Source organism: Oncorhynchus keta, chromosome 23, assembly GCF_023373465.1.
Source record: "Oncorhynchus keta strain PuntledgeMale-10-30-2019 chromosome 23, Oket_V2, whole genome shotgun sequence".
Taxonomy (NCBI): Eukaryota; Metazoa; Chordata; class Actinopteri; order Salmoniformes; family Salmonidae; genus Oncorhynchus; species Oncorhynchus keta.
In genome coordinates, this window is record NC_068443.1 from 1,083,367 (window position 1) to 1,098,656 (window position 15,290).

General features: G+C 40.0%; 1 protein-coding gene across 1 annotated transcript in view; it reads left to right on the forward strand.

The window, feature by feature from the left end:
* The window catches only part of LOC118377407 (piezo-type mechanosensitive ion channel component 2-like), a gene marked incomplete at its 5' end in the record, with an annotated part of 307,558 nt that overhangs the window by 263,722 nt on the left and 28,546 nt on the right, over window positions 1-15,290 (forward strand). The window contains 6 exons of the mRNA XM_052477385.1: window positions 2,644-2,953; window positions 6,004-6,133; window positions 6,218-6,365; window positions 10,860-11,074; window positions 11,401-11,559; window positions 13,365-13,512. Of these exons, the coding sequence (XP_052333345.1) occupies window positions 2,644-2,953; window positions 6,004-6,133; window positions 6,218-6,365; window positions 10,860-11,074; window positions 11,401-11,559; window positions 13,365-13,512 (1,110 nt within the window). The remainder of the gene's footprint in view (window positions 1-2,643; window positions 2,954-6,003; window positions 6,134-6,217; window positions 6,366-10,859; window positions 11,075-11,400; window positions 11,560-13,364; window positions 13,513-15,290) is intronic.

A 15,290-nucleotide genomic window follows, 5' to 3' on the forward strand; every position in this document is an offset into this window, starting at 1 on the left:
TGGCTGAGATACAGCTCTGGATTCTGTTAGTTGGAGCTTATTGTATGAATGTATTGTATAGTGTATTATATAGTTATAGTATAGTGTATAGTGTATAGTGTATAGTATAGTGTATAGTGTATGATATAAGGTATAGTATATTATATAAGGTATAGTATATTATATAAGGTATAGTATAGTGTATAGTGTATGATATAAGGTATAGTATAGTGTATAGTGTATGATATAAGGTATAGTATAGTATATATTGTATATTATATAAGGTATAGTATACTGTATAGTGTATGATATAAGGTATAGTATAGTATATAGTATATTATATAAGGTATAGTATAGTGTATAGTGTATTATATAAGGTATAGTGTATAGTATATTATATAAGGTATAGTATGGTGTATCGTGTATTATATAAGGTATAGTGTATAGTATAGTGTATAGTGTATAGTATAGTGTATAGTGTATTTTATAAGGTATAGTGTATAGTATATTATATAAGGTATAGTATAGTGTATTATATAAGGTATAGTGTATAGTGTATTATATAAGGTATGGTGTATAGTATATTATATAAGGTATAGTATAGTGTATAGTGTATTATATAAGGTATAGTGTATAGTATAGTGTATTATATAAGGTATAGTGTATAGTATATTATATAAGGTATAGTATAGTGTATAGTGTAAGTATTTAGTCAGGTGCAAGTATTAAAAAGATGAGAGAGTATATCACAGGTGTATATGACAGACAAAATGAGACAAAATGAGAAAAAAATCCAGTTACATTGTAGGATTTTATAATGAATTTATTTGCAAATTATGGTGGAAAATAGTATTTGGTCACCTAGTGTATTTCTGGCTCTCACAGACCTGTAACTTCTTCTTTAAGAGGCTCCTGTATCCACTCGTATATATTAATGGCACCTGTTTGAACTTGTTATCAGTATAAAGACACATGTCCATCAAACAGTCACACTCCAAACTCCACTATGGCCAAGACCAAAAAGTATAGTGTAGACCTGCACCAGGCTGGGAAGACTGAAACTGCAATATAAGGTATAGTATGAGTGTACCTATGATGTAAATTACAGGCCTATAAGTGGGAGAACTATATAGTGATAGTGTATGTATGGTGTATAGTGCATAGTATGGTGTATTGTATAGTGTATTGTATAGTATGGTGTATAGTGTATAGTATGGTGTGTATAGTGTGGTGTATTGTATAGTGTATAGTATATAGTATGGTGTAGTGTATAGTATGGTGTATAGTATAGTGTATATAGTATGGTGTATAGTGTATAGTGTAGTGTATGGTGTATAGCATATATAGTATGGGGTAAAAATATTGTAGTAGTGTATAGTATAGTGTAAGTTCTATAGTGTATTGTATAGTATGGTGTATTGTATAGTATGGTGTATAGTGTATTATGGTGTATAGTGTATTGTTCAAGTATGACAGTATTGTATAGTATAAAAGTGAAAATAGTGTATAGTATGGTTTTTGTATAGTATGGTGTATTGTATAGTATGGTGTAAAATAAGTATAGTGTATAGTCATGGTGTATAGTGTACAATGGTGTATAGTGTATAGTATGGTGTATTGTATACAGACCTGTATTGTATAGTATGGTGTATTGTATAGTATGGTGTATTGTATAGTATGGTGTATAGTATCCTCCACTATGGTGTATAGTGTATATTAATTGTATAGTATGGTGTATAGTGTATAGTATGGTGTATAGTGTAAAGTATGGTGTATTGTATAGTATGGTATATAATAGTATGGTGTATTGTCAGTATGGTGTATAGTGTATAGTATGGTGTATAGTGTATAGTATGGTGTAGTGTATAGTATGGTGTATTGTATAGTATGGTGTATAGTGTATAGTATGGTGTATAGTGTATAGTATGGTGTATAGTGTAAGTATGGTGTATTGTATATATGGTGTATTGTATAGTATGGTGTATTGTATGAGTATGTATAGTGTATAGTATGGTGTAAGTGTATAGTATGGTGTATAGTCATCTTTTATAGTGTATAGTATGGTGTATAACTATATATGTGTATAGTGTATGGTGTATAGTGTATAGTGTATAGTATGGTGTATAGTGTATAGTATGGTGTATAGTGTATAGTATGGTGTATTGTATAGTATGGTGTATTGTATAGTATAGTGTATAGTGTATATGGTGTATAGTGTATGTATTGTATAGTGTATAGTATGGTGTATAGTGTATAGTATGGTGTATAGTGTATAGTATGGTGTATAGTGTATAGTATGGTGTATTGTATAGTATGGTGTATTGTATAGTATGGTGTATTGTATAGTATGGTGTATAGTGTATAGTATGGTGTATTGTATAGTATGGTGTATAGTGTATAGTATGGTGTATAGTGTATAGTATGGTGTATAGTGTATAGTATGGTGTATAGTGTATAGTATGGTGTATTGTATAGTGCATAGTGTAGTGGATTGTATTGTGTTCATAAGGAACTATCATGTTGTGATTTTGGTTTGCCGATTGATACGATCGAGAGTCATTGCTTACAACTCTTAAAACAATGTAATTGTTTGTTTGTTCAAAGTTCCATCATACCTAACCTCTCCTCTACCTTGTGTCTCTTCTTTGTACTGTCCTGCCATAGTGTCATGGTCTATGGGACGAAGACAACCTTAATGACACCAAGAAGGAGATCCTCCGCAGGAACTCTGAGTCAGAAGACGATGAGAGGAGGGAGATGGAGGCCACTCCCGTCCCTTCCACCCCCCGCGAGAGGAAGGGGTCCACACAGACCCTCGGGTCTATAAACCTGGGCATGGGCACCTCCGTGGACTCTGTACACGTCCCCATGCACAACCCCCAGCCACAGCAGCAGACCTACCAGAGAAGAAAGAGCTCCAGTGGAGGGTCTCATATCTCCCACCGCTCGGTCCACTCTGTACGCTCCAAGAGAGGTCAGGAAAACTATTTGACTTGACTTGACCTTTACTTTACAGCATTTTACAGCACTTTACAGTACTTTACAGTACTTTACAGTACTTTACAATTTACTTTATTTGAATAAAGCTCCATACTTTACTTAGTAGGGATGTAAAGATTTACCGATCTGTCCCTGGTTCAAATGTGAGTTGCGTGGGTCTGTGGGAGCCCAAACCGATCCAAATGAAGCATCAATAAGAAACTATTCTAACGTCACAAATCGCCGTGACTACTAACGTTTTTAAAACTTTTTTTTTTTACTCATGTCATTTTATTTTGCTGCATTGTTCCAAAACAAAAAACCCTCGACCTGTTGTGACGTGAATTGATGCTTCTTGTCCTTCAGCTTTTATCAAACTGTCCGACTGAGTATGACGTTCATCTACAAGTCAGTTAACATTTACATTTACATTTACATTTACGTTTACGTTTACATTTACATTTACGTTTACATTTACATTTACATTTAAGTCATTTAGCAGACGCTCTTATCCAGAGCGACTTACGACGGTGTGTAGTATAAATCTACCAATCATGAACAGTAGCACGCCCATTTCTACAAGACAGATCTGCAGGTGGAGATCTCGTCCACAGTGTCTTTGCTATGACTACTCCTAAACGTCCTGGTCTTTCCCCTGCATCGGAGGCCGCTATTGTTTCAGCTGGACGTGTTGGTCATCTGGTTGATGGCACCGTACAGTGCCTTCAGAAAGTATTCATACCCCTTGTCTTATTCCACATTTTTGTTAATTTCAAAATGGATTAATTTGACTTTTTGTTTTACCCATCTACAAACAATACCCCATAATGACAAAGTGAAAACATGGCACAATTGAAAATGAAATAAAGAAATATCTAATTTACATACAGTACCAGTCAAAAGTTTGGACACACCAACTCATTCCAGGGTTTTTCTTTATTTTTACTATTTTCTACATTGTATAATAATAGTGAAGACATCAAGACTATGAAATAACACATATGGAATCATGTAGTAACCAAAATAAGTGTTAAACAAATCAAAATAACTTTTAACAAGGCACACCTGTTAATTTAAATGCATTCCAGGTGATTACCTCATGAAGCTGGTTGAGAGAATGCCAAGAGTGTGCAAAGCTGTCAAGGCAAAGGGGGGGCTACTTTGAAGAATCTCAAATATCAAATATATTTTGATTTGTTTAACACTTTGTTGGTTACATGATTCCATATGTTTTATTTCATAGTTTTGATGACTTCACTATTATTCTACAATGTAGAAAATAGTAAAAATAAAGAAAAACCCTGGAATGAGTAGGTGTGTCCAAACTTTTGACTGGTGCTGTAAGTGTTCACACCCCAGTGTCAATACAAGTTAGATTCACCTTTGACATCGTATTTCTGGGTAAATATCTAATATCTAAGAGTTTGCACACATGGATTGTATAATATTATTTTTTCAAATTCTTCCAGCTCTGTAAAGTTGGTTGCTTGACAGCCATTTTCAAGTCTTGCCATAGATTTTCAAGCTGATTTAAGTAAAAACTGTAGCTAGACCACTAAGGAACAGGCAATGCCATCTTGGTAAGCAACACCAGTGTATCTTTGGCCTTGTGTTTTGGGTTATTGTCCTGCTGAAAGGTGAATTTGTCTCCCAGTGTCTGTTGGAAAGCAGACTGAACCAGGTTTTCCTCTAGGACTTTGCTTAGCTCTATTCCGTTTCTTTTTATCCTAAAAAAACTCCCTAGTCCTTGCCGATTACTTTACTTCTAACTTACTTTACTTTACTACTAACTTATTTTACTTAACTGTACTTCTAACTTACTTTACTTTACTACTAACTTACTTTACTTCTAACTTACTTTACTTTACCACTAACTTACTTAACTTAACTTTACTTCTAACTTACTTTACTTTGCCACTAACTTACTTTACTTTGCCACTAACTTACTTAACTTTACTTTACTTCTAACGTACTTTACTTCTAACTTACTTTACTTTACTACTAACTTACTTTACTTCTAACTTACTTTACTTTACTACTAACTTACTTTACTTCTAACTTTACTTTACTACTAACTTACTTTACTTCTAACTTACATTACTTTACTACTAACTTACTTTACCACAAACTTACTTTACTTTACTACTAACTTACTTTACTTAGCCACTAACTTACTTTACTTTACTTTACTACTAACGTACTTTACTACTAACTTACTTTACTTTACTTCTAACTTACTTTACTTTACTTCTAACTTACTTTACTTTACTTTCTAACTTATTTTACTTTACTTCTAACTTATTTTACTTTACTTCTAACTTACTTTACTACTAACTTACTTTACTACTAACTTACTTTACTACTAACTTACTTTACTTTACCACTAACTTACTTTACTTAACTTTACTACTAACTTACTTTACTTAACTTTACTACTAACTTACTTTACTTAACTTTACTACTAACTTACTTTACTTTACTTCTAACTTACTTACTTTACTTTACTACTAACTTACTTTACTTTACTTCTAACTTACTTTACTTTACTACTAACTTACTTTACTTTACTTCTAACTTATTTTACTTTACTTCTAACTTACTTTACTTTACTTCTAACTTACTTTACTACTAACTTACTTTACTTTACTTCTAACTTACTTTACTTTACTTCTAACTTTTTTACTTTAACTTACTACTTCTAACTTACTTTACTTTACTACTAACTTACTTTACTACTAACTACTTTACTTTACTTAACTTACTTTACTTCTAACTTATTTTACTTTACTTTTTACTTCTAACTTACTTTACTACTAACTTACTTTACTTCTAACTTACTTTACTTTACTTCTAACTTTACGTTACTTTACTACTAACTTACTTTACTTCTAACTTTACTTTACTTTACTACTAACTTACTTTACTTTACTTCTAACTTTACTTTACTACTAACTTACTTTACTACGAACTTACTTTACTTTACTACTAACTTCATTTACGTACAGTACAATAGGGTTGTAACATGCGTTGCCATGGTTTCCCCAGGCAGCACTAACTCCAGGAACAGTAGCCATAGAGACGGGAGCGAGTCAGTACAGCAGAAGACCAAGAAACAGCTGATCAAGGAGAAACTCAGAGAACAGATGATCAAAGCCAAGACCTTCACTATCAAAAGGTGGGATTGACTGGTTGAATGATTGATTAGTTGATCGACTGACTGATTGGTTGATTGATTGCATTTTTATCGTTGTCTCTCCAGGACCATGGAGGTGTACCTGCCCATCCGTCTGTTCTTCTACAACCTGGTCCATCCAGAGTACAGCGCTGTGACAGACGTCTATGTTCTAATGTTCCTGGCCGACACCGTCGACTTCATCATCATCGTCTTCGGCTTCTCTGCTTTTGGGGTACGTATGCTGGTCTCTTTTGGGGTACGTATGCTGGTCTTTTTCTAACTTACGTTGCTGGTCTCTTTTAACTACGTTGCTGGTCTCTTTAACTTATGTATACTGGTCTCTTTTGGGGTACGTATGCTGGTCTCTTTTGGGGTACGTATGCTGGTCTCTTTTGGGGTACGTATGCTGGTCTCTTTTGGGGTACGTATGCTGGTCTTTACTTTTCTAACTTATGCTGGTCTCTTTTTACTTCTAACGTATGCTGGTCTCTTTTTTACTTAACTTTACTTCTCTTTTTTACTTTATGCTGGTCTCTTTACTTCTAACTTATGCTGGTCTCTTACTTTACGTATGCTGGTCTCTTTAGGGATACTTATGCTACTTCTTTAACTTATGCTTTCTTTACTTTAACGTATGCTGGTCTCTTTACTACTATGCTGGTCTCTTTAGGGGTACTTTGCTGGTCTAACTTTAGGGATACGTATGCTGGTCTCTTTAGGGGTTTATGCTGGTCTCTTTAACGTATGCTGGTCTCTTTACTACGTATGCTGGTCTCTTTAGGGGTACGTATGCTGGTCTCTTTAGGGATACCTACGCTACCATTCATTGATACTTGATGTCACTTTGAAATGTCTTTGTTTTTGAACTTCTAACACGTTTTTTTTGTGTATTATAATAACATCAAATTGATCAGAAATACAGTGTAGACATTGTTAATGTTGTAAAGGACTTTGTTGGAAACAGCAGATTTGTTATGGAATATCTAAATAGGCGTACAGAGGCCCATTATCAGCAACCATCACTCCTGTGTTACCATGGCACGTTGTGTTAGTTCTAACTTTGGGGTATGTCTAGTTTAGTCTCTTTTGAGGAATGTCTAGTCTCTTTTTATTAATGTCTAGTCTCTTTTGGGGTTTGTCTAGTCTAGTCTCTGTTGGGGTATGTCTAGTCTCTTTTGGGGTTTGTCCAGTCTAGTCTCTGTTAGGGGTATGTCTAGTCTCTGTTAGGGGTATGTCTATTCTAGCCTCTTTTGGGGTATGTCTAGTCTCTTTTGGGGTATGTCTAGTCTCTGTTTATGTCTATTCTAGCCTCTTTTGGGGTATGTCTAGTCTCTTTTGGGGTATGTCTAGTCTCTTTTGGGGTATATCTAGTCTCTTTTGGGGTATGTCTATTCTAGCCTCTTTTGGGGTATGTCTAGACTATTTTGGGGAATGTCTAGTCTAGTCTCTGTTGGGGAATGTCTAGTCTCTGTTGGGGAATGTCTAGTCTCTTTTGGGGTATGGCTAGACTAGTCTCTTTTGGGGTATGTCTAGTCTCTTTTGCGGAATGTCTAGTCTCTTTTGGGGTATATCTGGTCTCTGTTGGGGTATGTCTAGTCTAGTCTCTTTTGGGGTATGTCTAGTCTCTGTTGGGGTATGTCTAGTCTCTTTTTGCGGAATGTCTAGTCTCTTTTGGGGTATGTCTAGTCTAGTCTCTTTTGAGGTATGTCTAGTCTCTGTTGGGGTATGTCTCGTCTCGTCTATTTTGAGGTATGTCTGGTCTCTGTTGGGGTATGTCTAGTCTCTGTTGGGGTATGTCTAGTCTCTGTTGGGGTATGTCTAGTCTCTGTTGGGGTATGTCTAGTCTAGTCTCTTTTGGGGTATGTCTAGTCTCTGTTGGGGTATGTCTAGTCTAGTTTCTTTTGGGGTATGTCTGGTCTCTGTTGCGGTATGTCTAGTCGGTCTCTTTTGGGGTATGTCTAGTCTCTGTTGGGGTATGTCTAGTCTCTTTTGGGGTATGTCTAGTCTAGTCTCTGTTGGGGTATGTCTAGTCTCTGTTGCGGTATGTCTAGTCTAGTCTCTTTTGGGGTATGTCTGGTCTCTGTTGGGGTATGTCTGGTCTCTTTTGCGGAATGTCTAGTCTCTTTTGGGGTATGTCTAGTCTAGTCTCTTTTGAGGTATGTCTAGTCTCTGTTGGGGTATGTCTAGTCTAGTCTCTGTTGGGGTATGTCTAGTCTCTTTTGGGGTATGTCTAGTCTAGTCTCTTTTGGGGTATGACTAGTCTCTTTTGCGGAATGTCTAGTCTCTTTTGGGGTATGTCTAGTCTAGTCTCTTTTGGGGTATGACTAGTCTCTTTTGCGGAATGTCTAGTCTCTTTTGGGGTATGTCTGGTCTCTGTTGGGGTATGTCTGGTCTCTGTTGGGGTATGTCTGGTCTCTTTTGGGGAATGTCTAGTCTCTTTTGGGGTATGTCTGGTCTAGTCTCTGTTGGGGTATGTCTAGTCTCTTTTGGCGTATGTATAGTCTCTTTTGGGGTATGTCTGGTCTCTGTTGGGGTATGTCTGGTCTCTTTTGGGGTATGTCTGGTCTCTGTTGGGGTATGTCTAGTCTCTTTTTGCGGTATGTCTAGTCTCTTTTGGGGAATGTCTAGTCTAGTCTCTTTTGGGGAATGTCTAGTCTAGTCTCTTTTGGGGTATGTCTAGTCTAGTCTCTGTTGGGGTATGTCTAGTCTAGTCTCTGTTGGGGTATGTCTAGTCTCTTTTGGGGTATGTCTAGTCTCTTTTGGGGTATGTCTAGTCTCTTTTGGGGTATGTCTAGTCTCTTTTGGGGTATGTCTAGTCTCTTTTGGGGTATGTCTAGTCTAGTCTCTTTTGGGGTATGACTAGTCTCTTTTGCGGAATGTCTAGTCTCTGTTGGGGTATGTCTAGTCTCTGTTGGGGTATGTCTAGTCTAGTCTCTTTTGGCGTATGTCTTATGTCTGGTCTCTGTTGCGGTATGTCTAGTCTCTGTTGGGGTATGTCTTGTCTCTGTTGGGGTATGTCTAGTCTCTGTTGCGGTATGTCTAGTCTAGTCTCTGTTGGGGTATGTCTAGTCTCTTTTGGGATATGTCTGGTCTCTGTTGGGGTATGTCTAGTCTCTTTTGCGGAATGTCTAGTCTCTGTTGGGGTATGTCTCGTCTAGTCTATTTTGGGGTATGTCTAGTTTAGTCTCTGTTGGGGTATGTCTAGTCTCTTTTGAGGTATGTCTAGTCTCTGTTGGGGTATGTCTAGTCTAGTCTCTGTTGCGGTATGTCTAGTCTAGTCTCTGTTGGGGTATGTCTAGTCTAGTCTCTGTTGGGGTATGTCTCTGTTGGGGTATGTCTAGTCTAGTCTCTGTTGGGGTATGTCTAGTCTAGTCTCTGTTGGGGTATGTCTAGTCTAGTCTCTGTTGGGGTATGTCTAGTCTCTGTTGGGGTATGTCTAGTCTCTGTTGGGGTATGTCTAGTCTCTGTTGGGGTATGTCTAGTCTCTGTTGAGGTATGTCTAGTCTCTGTTGGGGTATGTCTAGTCTCTGTTGGGGTATGTCTAGTCTCTGTTGGGGTATGTCTGGTCTCTGTTGGGGTATGTCTGGTCTCTGTTGGGGTATGTCTGGTCTCTGTTGGGGTATGTCTGGTCTCTGTTGGGGTATGTCTAGTCTCTGTTGGGGTATGTCTAGTCTCTGTTGGGGTATGTCTAGTCTCTGTTGGGGTATGTCTAGTCTCTGTTGGGGTATGTCTAGTCTCTGTTGGGGTATGTCTGGTCTCTGTTGGGGTATGTCTGGTCTCTGTTGGGGTATGTCTAGTCTCTGTTGGGGTATGTCTAGTCTCTGTTGGGGTATGTCTAGTCTCTGTTGGGGTATGTCTAGTCTCTGTTGGGGTATGTCTAGTCTCTGTTGGGGTATGTCTAGTCTCTGTTGGGGTATGTCTAGTCTCTGTTGGGGTATGTCTAGTCTAGTCTCTGTTGGGGTATGTCTAGTCTCTGTTGGGGTATGTCTAGTCTCTGTTGGGGTATGTCTAGTCATCATTTGGGGTCTGTCTAGTCTCTGTTGGTGGTATATACTGTCCTCTAGGGCTAGAGCTATCCACTAACCCTATCCCCACAGAGTTAGTGAAAAGTTAGTTGAAATGTTGACAGTTACTTGAACATTTACCTTATCTGTCAGAAACTCCATGGGAGCAGACATCACTTCTTCTCTTATCTTATCTTACCTTATCTTATCTGTCAGAATCACTCAGCAAGAGCAGACATCACTTCCTCCTATCTTTTCTTATCTATCAAAATCACTCCGTGGGAGCAGACATCACTTCCTCTCTTATCTTATCTTACCTGTATCATTTTCTTTTCTTATCTGTCACTTCCTCTTATCTTATCTGTCAGAATCACTCAGCGAGGCAGACATCACTTCCTTATCTTATCTTACACTTCCTCTTATCTTTTCTTATCTGTCAGAATCACTTCACTTCCTTTATAAGAATCACTCACTTCCTTTATCTTATCTTATCTGTCAGAATCACTCAGTGAGGGCAGACATCACTTCCTCTTATCTTACCTTATCTGTTCATAATCACTTCCTCTTATATTTTCTTATCTGTCAGAATCACTCAGCGAGGGCAAACATCACTTCCTCTTATCTTACCTTATCTTTTATAATCCTTTCTGTCAGAAACACTCAGCGAGTGCAGACATCACTTCCTCTTATCTTACCTTATCTTTTATAATCCTTTCTGTCAGAAACACTCAGCGGGAGCAGACATCACGTCGTCCCTGTCGGAGGACCAGGTTCCCGGAGCCTTCCTGGTGATGGTTCTGATCCAGTTTGGGACCATGGTGGTGGACCGGGCCCTGTACCTCAAGAAGACAGTGCTGGGGAAGGTCATCTTCCAGGTTATCCTGGTGTTCGGGATCCACTTCTGGATGTTCTTCATCCTGCCCGGAGTCACTGAGAGGTTAATACTCACCTTGTGATGTTAATTTGTTAATTGGTTAATTAGTTACGGAATCCACTTCTGGATGTTCTTCATCCTGCCCGGAGTCACTGAGAGGGTAATACTCACCTTGTGGAGTAAGTTAATTAGTTAATACATGTGATTTATTGGGTTGATTTAATAAATTTGTTGTTGAATTAGTTCATTTTGTAAACATGAATGGACTAGGTCAGATCTCCTTAGGGGGGGGTAGGGGTCTCGTGATTGATTAAGGATGTATCATTAGTATTCGTGTTTGTCATTAGTAACCTTGCTTGACAGTATTTATACCTCTGTCCACTTTGCAGGCGTTTCAATGAGAACACAGTAGCCAAGCTATGGTACTGTATCAAGTGTATCTACTTTGGGCTGTCAGCCTATCAGATCCGCTGTGGCTACCCCACCAGAGTCCTGGGTAACTTCCTCACCAAGAGCTACAACTACGCCAACCTCTTCCTGTTTCAAGGGTGAGTTAGGACAAGGGGGTTCCCCAACTTTATTTTGGGGGCCACAGACCAACTACCTCAACCACTTCCTGTTTCAAGGGTGAGTTAGGACAAGGGGGTTCCCCAACTTTATTTTGGGGGCCACAGACCAACTACGTCAACCTCTTCCTGTTTCAAGGGTGAGTTAGGACAAGGGGGTTCCCCAGCTTTATTTTGGGGGCCACAGACCAACTACGTCAACCTCTTCCTGTTTCAAGGGTGAGTTAGGACAAGGGGGTTCCCCAGCTTAATTTTGGGGCCACTGACCAACTCTTCTGGTTTCTAAGGTGAGTTAGGACAAGGGGGTTCCCCAGCTTTATTTTGGGGCCACTGACCAACTCTTCTGGTTTCTAAGGTGAGTTAGGACAAGGGGGTTCCCCAGCTTTATTTTGGGGCCACTGACCAACTCTTCTGGTTTCTAAGGTGAGTTAGGACAAGGGGGTTCCCCAGCTTTATTTTGGGGCCACTGACCAACTCTTCTGGTTTCTAAGGTGAGTTAGGACAAGGGGGTTCCCCAGCTTTATTTTGGGGCCACAGACCAACTCTTCTGGTTTCTAAGGTGAGTTAGGACAAGGGGGTTCCCCAGCTTTATTTTGGGGCCACTGACCAACTCTTCTGGTTTCTAAGGTGAGTTAGGACAAGGGGGTTCCCCAGCTTAATTTTGGGGCCACTGACCAACTCTTCTGGTTTCTAAGGTGAGTTAGGACAAGGGGGTTCCCCAGCTTAATTTTGGGGCCACTGACCCGGATTTGTGAAAACAGATTCATCAGGGACCCCTCAAAATCAGAACACAACTCAGACTTTAGAATGCGATAAAAAAAATAGCAAGAAGTTTTACGACTACTGTAGAGCAAGGCCGGACTGAGACTGTCTTTTAAAAGCTCATTAGTTATAGAACTAGTTATAGAACTAGTCAGAAATGTCCAGATCAACTAGCCCCATGTCAGTTTTTTTTTTAAAGACGATTGATATTGTTGCAATGTTTGAGTCACTCAAATATGGCTGCACTAAATAAGAAAATGAGCTTCCCAAAATGTTCAGATGACAAAAGGTGTATAAACACCTGCCTCTGATTGAGAACCACTTCAGTTTAATCACACAACGCCATAAAACACAAACTCTACAAAACCAATAAACGACTCTGGTGCAAACTCACAGACTAGAACACCCTCAGCTAAGCTACAATCACCATTGAGAACCACTAGAGCTACAATCCCACTAAGCTACAATCCCACTAAGCTACACACCACATACAAAAACCCCATGTCACACCCTGGCCTGACCAAATACATGAAGAAAAACACAAAATACTTCGACCAGGGCGTGACAAGGGAACAATTCGTGGCATGATCAGTGCTTGTTCCCATAGAAATAGACCTGGTGTGGGATGGGTGTTCCCCAATGATGGAAAAGGGGGGGGGCCTGAATGAAAAAGTTTGGGAACCTCTGCTCTTTGGTGTTCCTCACCAAAGTAATTTAATTTAAACCTGGCCAGGTTCCCTGCATTAGGACCCAAGTTTGGGAAACATTGAGTTAGGACACTGTAGGGTGTAGTAGGACATTCAACTCACACATTCAACATACAGAAGAAAATCACTATTGTATAGTGTTGTAAGTCTCAAATTACTCTCTATACGCCTTTATAGTGTGACCCAGTGTACTTGAGTCCAGGAATCTGACTTGACTTGTGACACAAGTCACAATTAAACTGTATTTGAGAAATAGGTTGTAATTTGAGAGCCAGTGTCACAACACTGTGTGTGTTTGTGTGCGCTCTCCCCTTCCAGGTTCCGTCTGATCCCGTTCCTGACTGAGCTGCGTGCAGTGATGGACTGGGTCTGGACCGACACCTCTCTGTCTTTATCCTCTTGGATCTGTGTGGAAGACATCTACGCTCACATCTTCGTCCTCAAGTGCTGGAGGGAGTCAGAGAGGGTAGGTTGTGTATCCTCCTTGTTCATGTGTCTGTGGGACCAACAGGGTTCGAACACGAGCTCTGCCCACTGCGTCACAAGAATGTGTTAGCTTAGCCCACTCAGCTAGAACCTAGAGAAGACCCAGTGTTAGCTTAGCCCACTCAGATAAAACCTAGAGAAGGCCCAGTGTTAGCTTAGCCCACTCAGCTAGAACCTAGAGAAGGCCCAGTGTTAGCTTAGCCCACTCAGCTAGAACCTAGAGAAGGCCCAGTGTTAGCTTAGCCCACTCAGCTAGAACCTAGAGAAGGCCCAGTGTTAGCTTAGCCCACTCAGCTAGAACCTAGAGAAGGCCCAGTGTTAGCTTAGCCCACTCAGCTAGAACCTAGAGAAGGCCCAGTGTTAGCATAGCCCACTCAGCTAGAACCTAGAGAAGGCCCAGTGTTAGCTTAGCCCACTCAGCTAGAACCTAGAGAAGGCCCAGTGTTAGCTTAGCCCACTCAGCTAGAACCTAGAGAAGGCCCAGTGTTAGCTTAGCCCACTCAGCTAGAACCTAGAGAAGGCCCAGTGTTAGCTTAGCCCACTCAGCTAGAACCTAGAGAAGGCCCAGTGTTAGCTTAGCCCACTCAGCTAGAACCTAGAGAAGGCCCAGTGTTAGCTTAGCCCACTCAGCTAGAACCTAGAGAAGGCCCAGTGTTAGCTTAGCCCACTCAGCTAGAACCTAGAGAAGGCCCAGTGTTAGCTTAGCCCACTCAGCTAGAACCTAGAGAAGGCCCAGTGTTAGCTTAGCCCACTCAGCTAGAACCTAGAGAAGGCCCAGTGTTAGCTTAGCCCACTCAGCTAGAACCTAGAGAAGGCCCAGTGTTAGCTTAGCCCACTCAGCTAGAACCTAGAGAAGGCCCAGTGTTAGCTTAGCCCACTCAGCTAGAACCTAGAGAAGGCCCAGTGTTAGCTTAGCCCACTCAGCTAGAACCTAGAGAAGGCCCATCACTGCCTTCTGGTTTTCATATGTTTTTATATATATATATATTTTTCCACAAGCTGCATTTGTGTTGCAAAGTTAGATTTGATTGAAACTTTAGCTCTGGGAGTTTAGACTTCAGGTCTTCAGCTCTTCAGGTCTAAGGAACGATTACCCAGATAACCATGAACAGGAGAGGATACAGTCCATTCATCATGGGAGCGTGGAACCAACCACCGTACATCACATAACTCTATGGACGCATCCCAAATGGCACCCTATTCCCTATATAGTGCACTGCTTTTGACCCCAAATGGCACCCTATTCTATAGTGCACTACTTTAGAACCAGAGTCCTATGGAACCCATTCCCTATATATAGTGCACTACTTTAGACCAGAGTCCTATGGAACCCTATTCCCTATATAGTGCACTACTTTAGAACCCCAAATGGCACCAGTATTCCCTATAGTGCACTGCTTTTGACCCCAAATGGCACCATTCCCTATATAGTGCCCTACTTTAGACCAGAGTCCTATGGAACCCTATTCCCTATATAGTGCACTGCTTTTGACCCAAATGGCACCTATTCCTATATAGTGCCCAGTTTAGACCAGTGTCCTATGGAACCCTATTCCCTATATAGTGCACTACTTTAGACCCCAAATGGCACCCTATTCCCTATAGTGCACTGCTTTTGACCCCAAATGGCACCCTATTCCCTATATAGTGCACTGCAGCTTTGACCCCAAATGGCCCAGTTCCCTATATAGTGCACTGCTTTTGACCCCAAATGGCACCTATTCCCTATAAGGCCCTGCTTTTGACCCCAAATGGCAC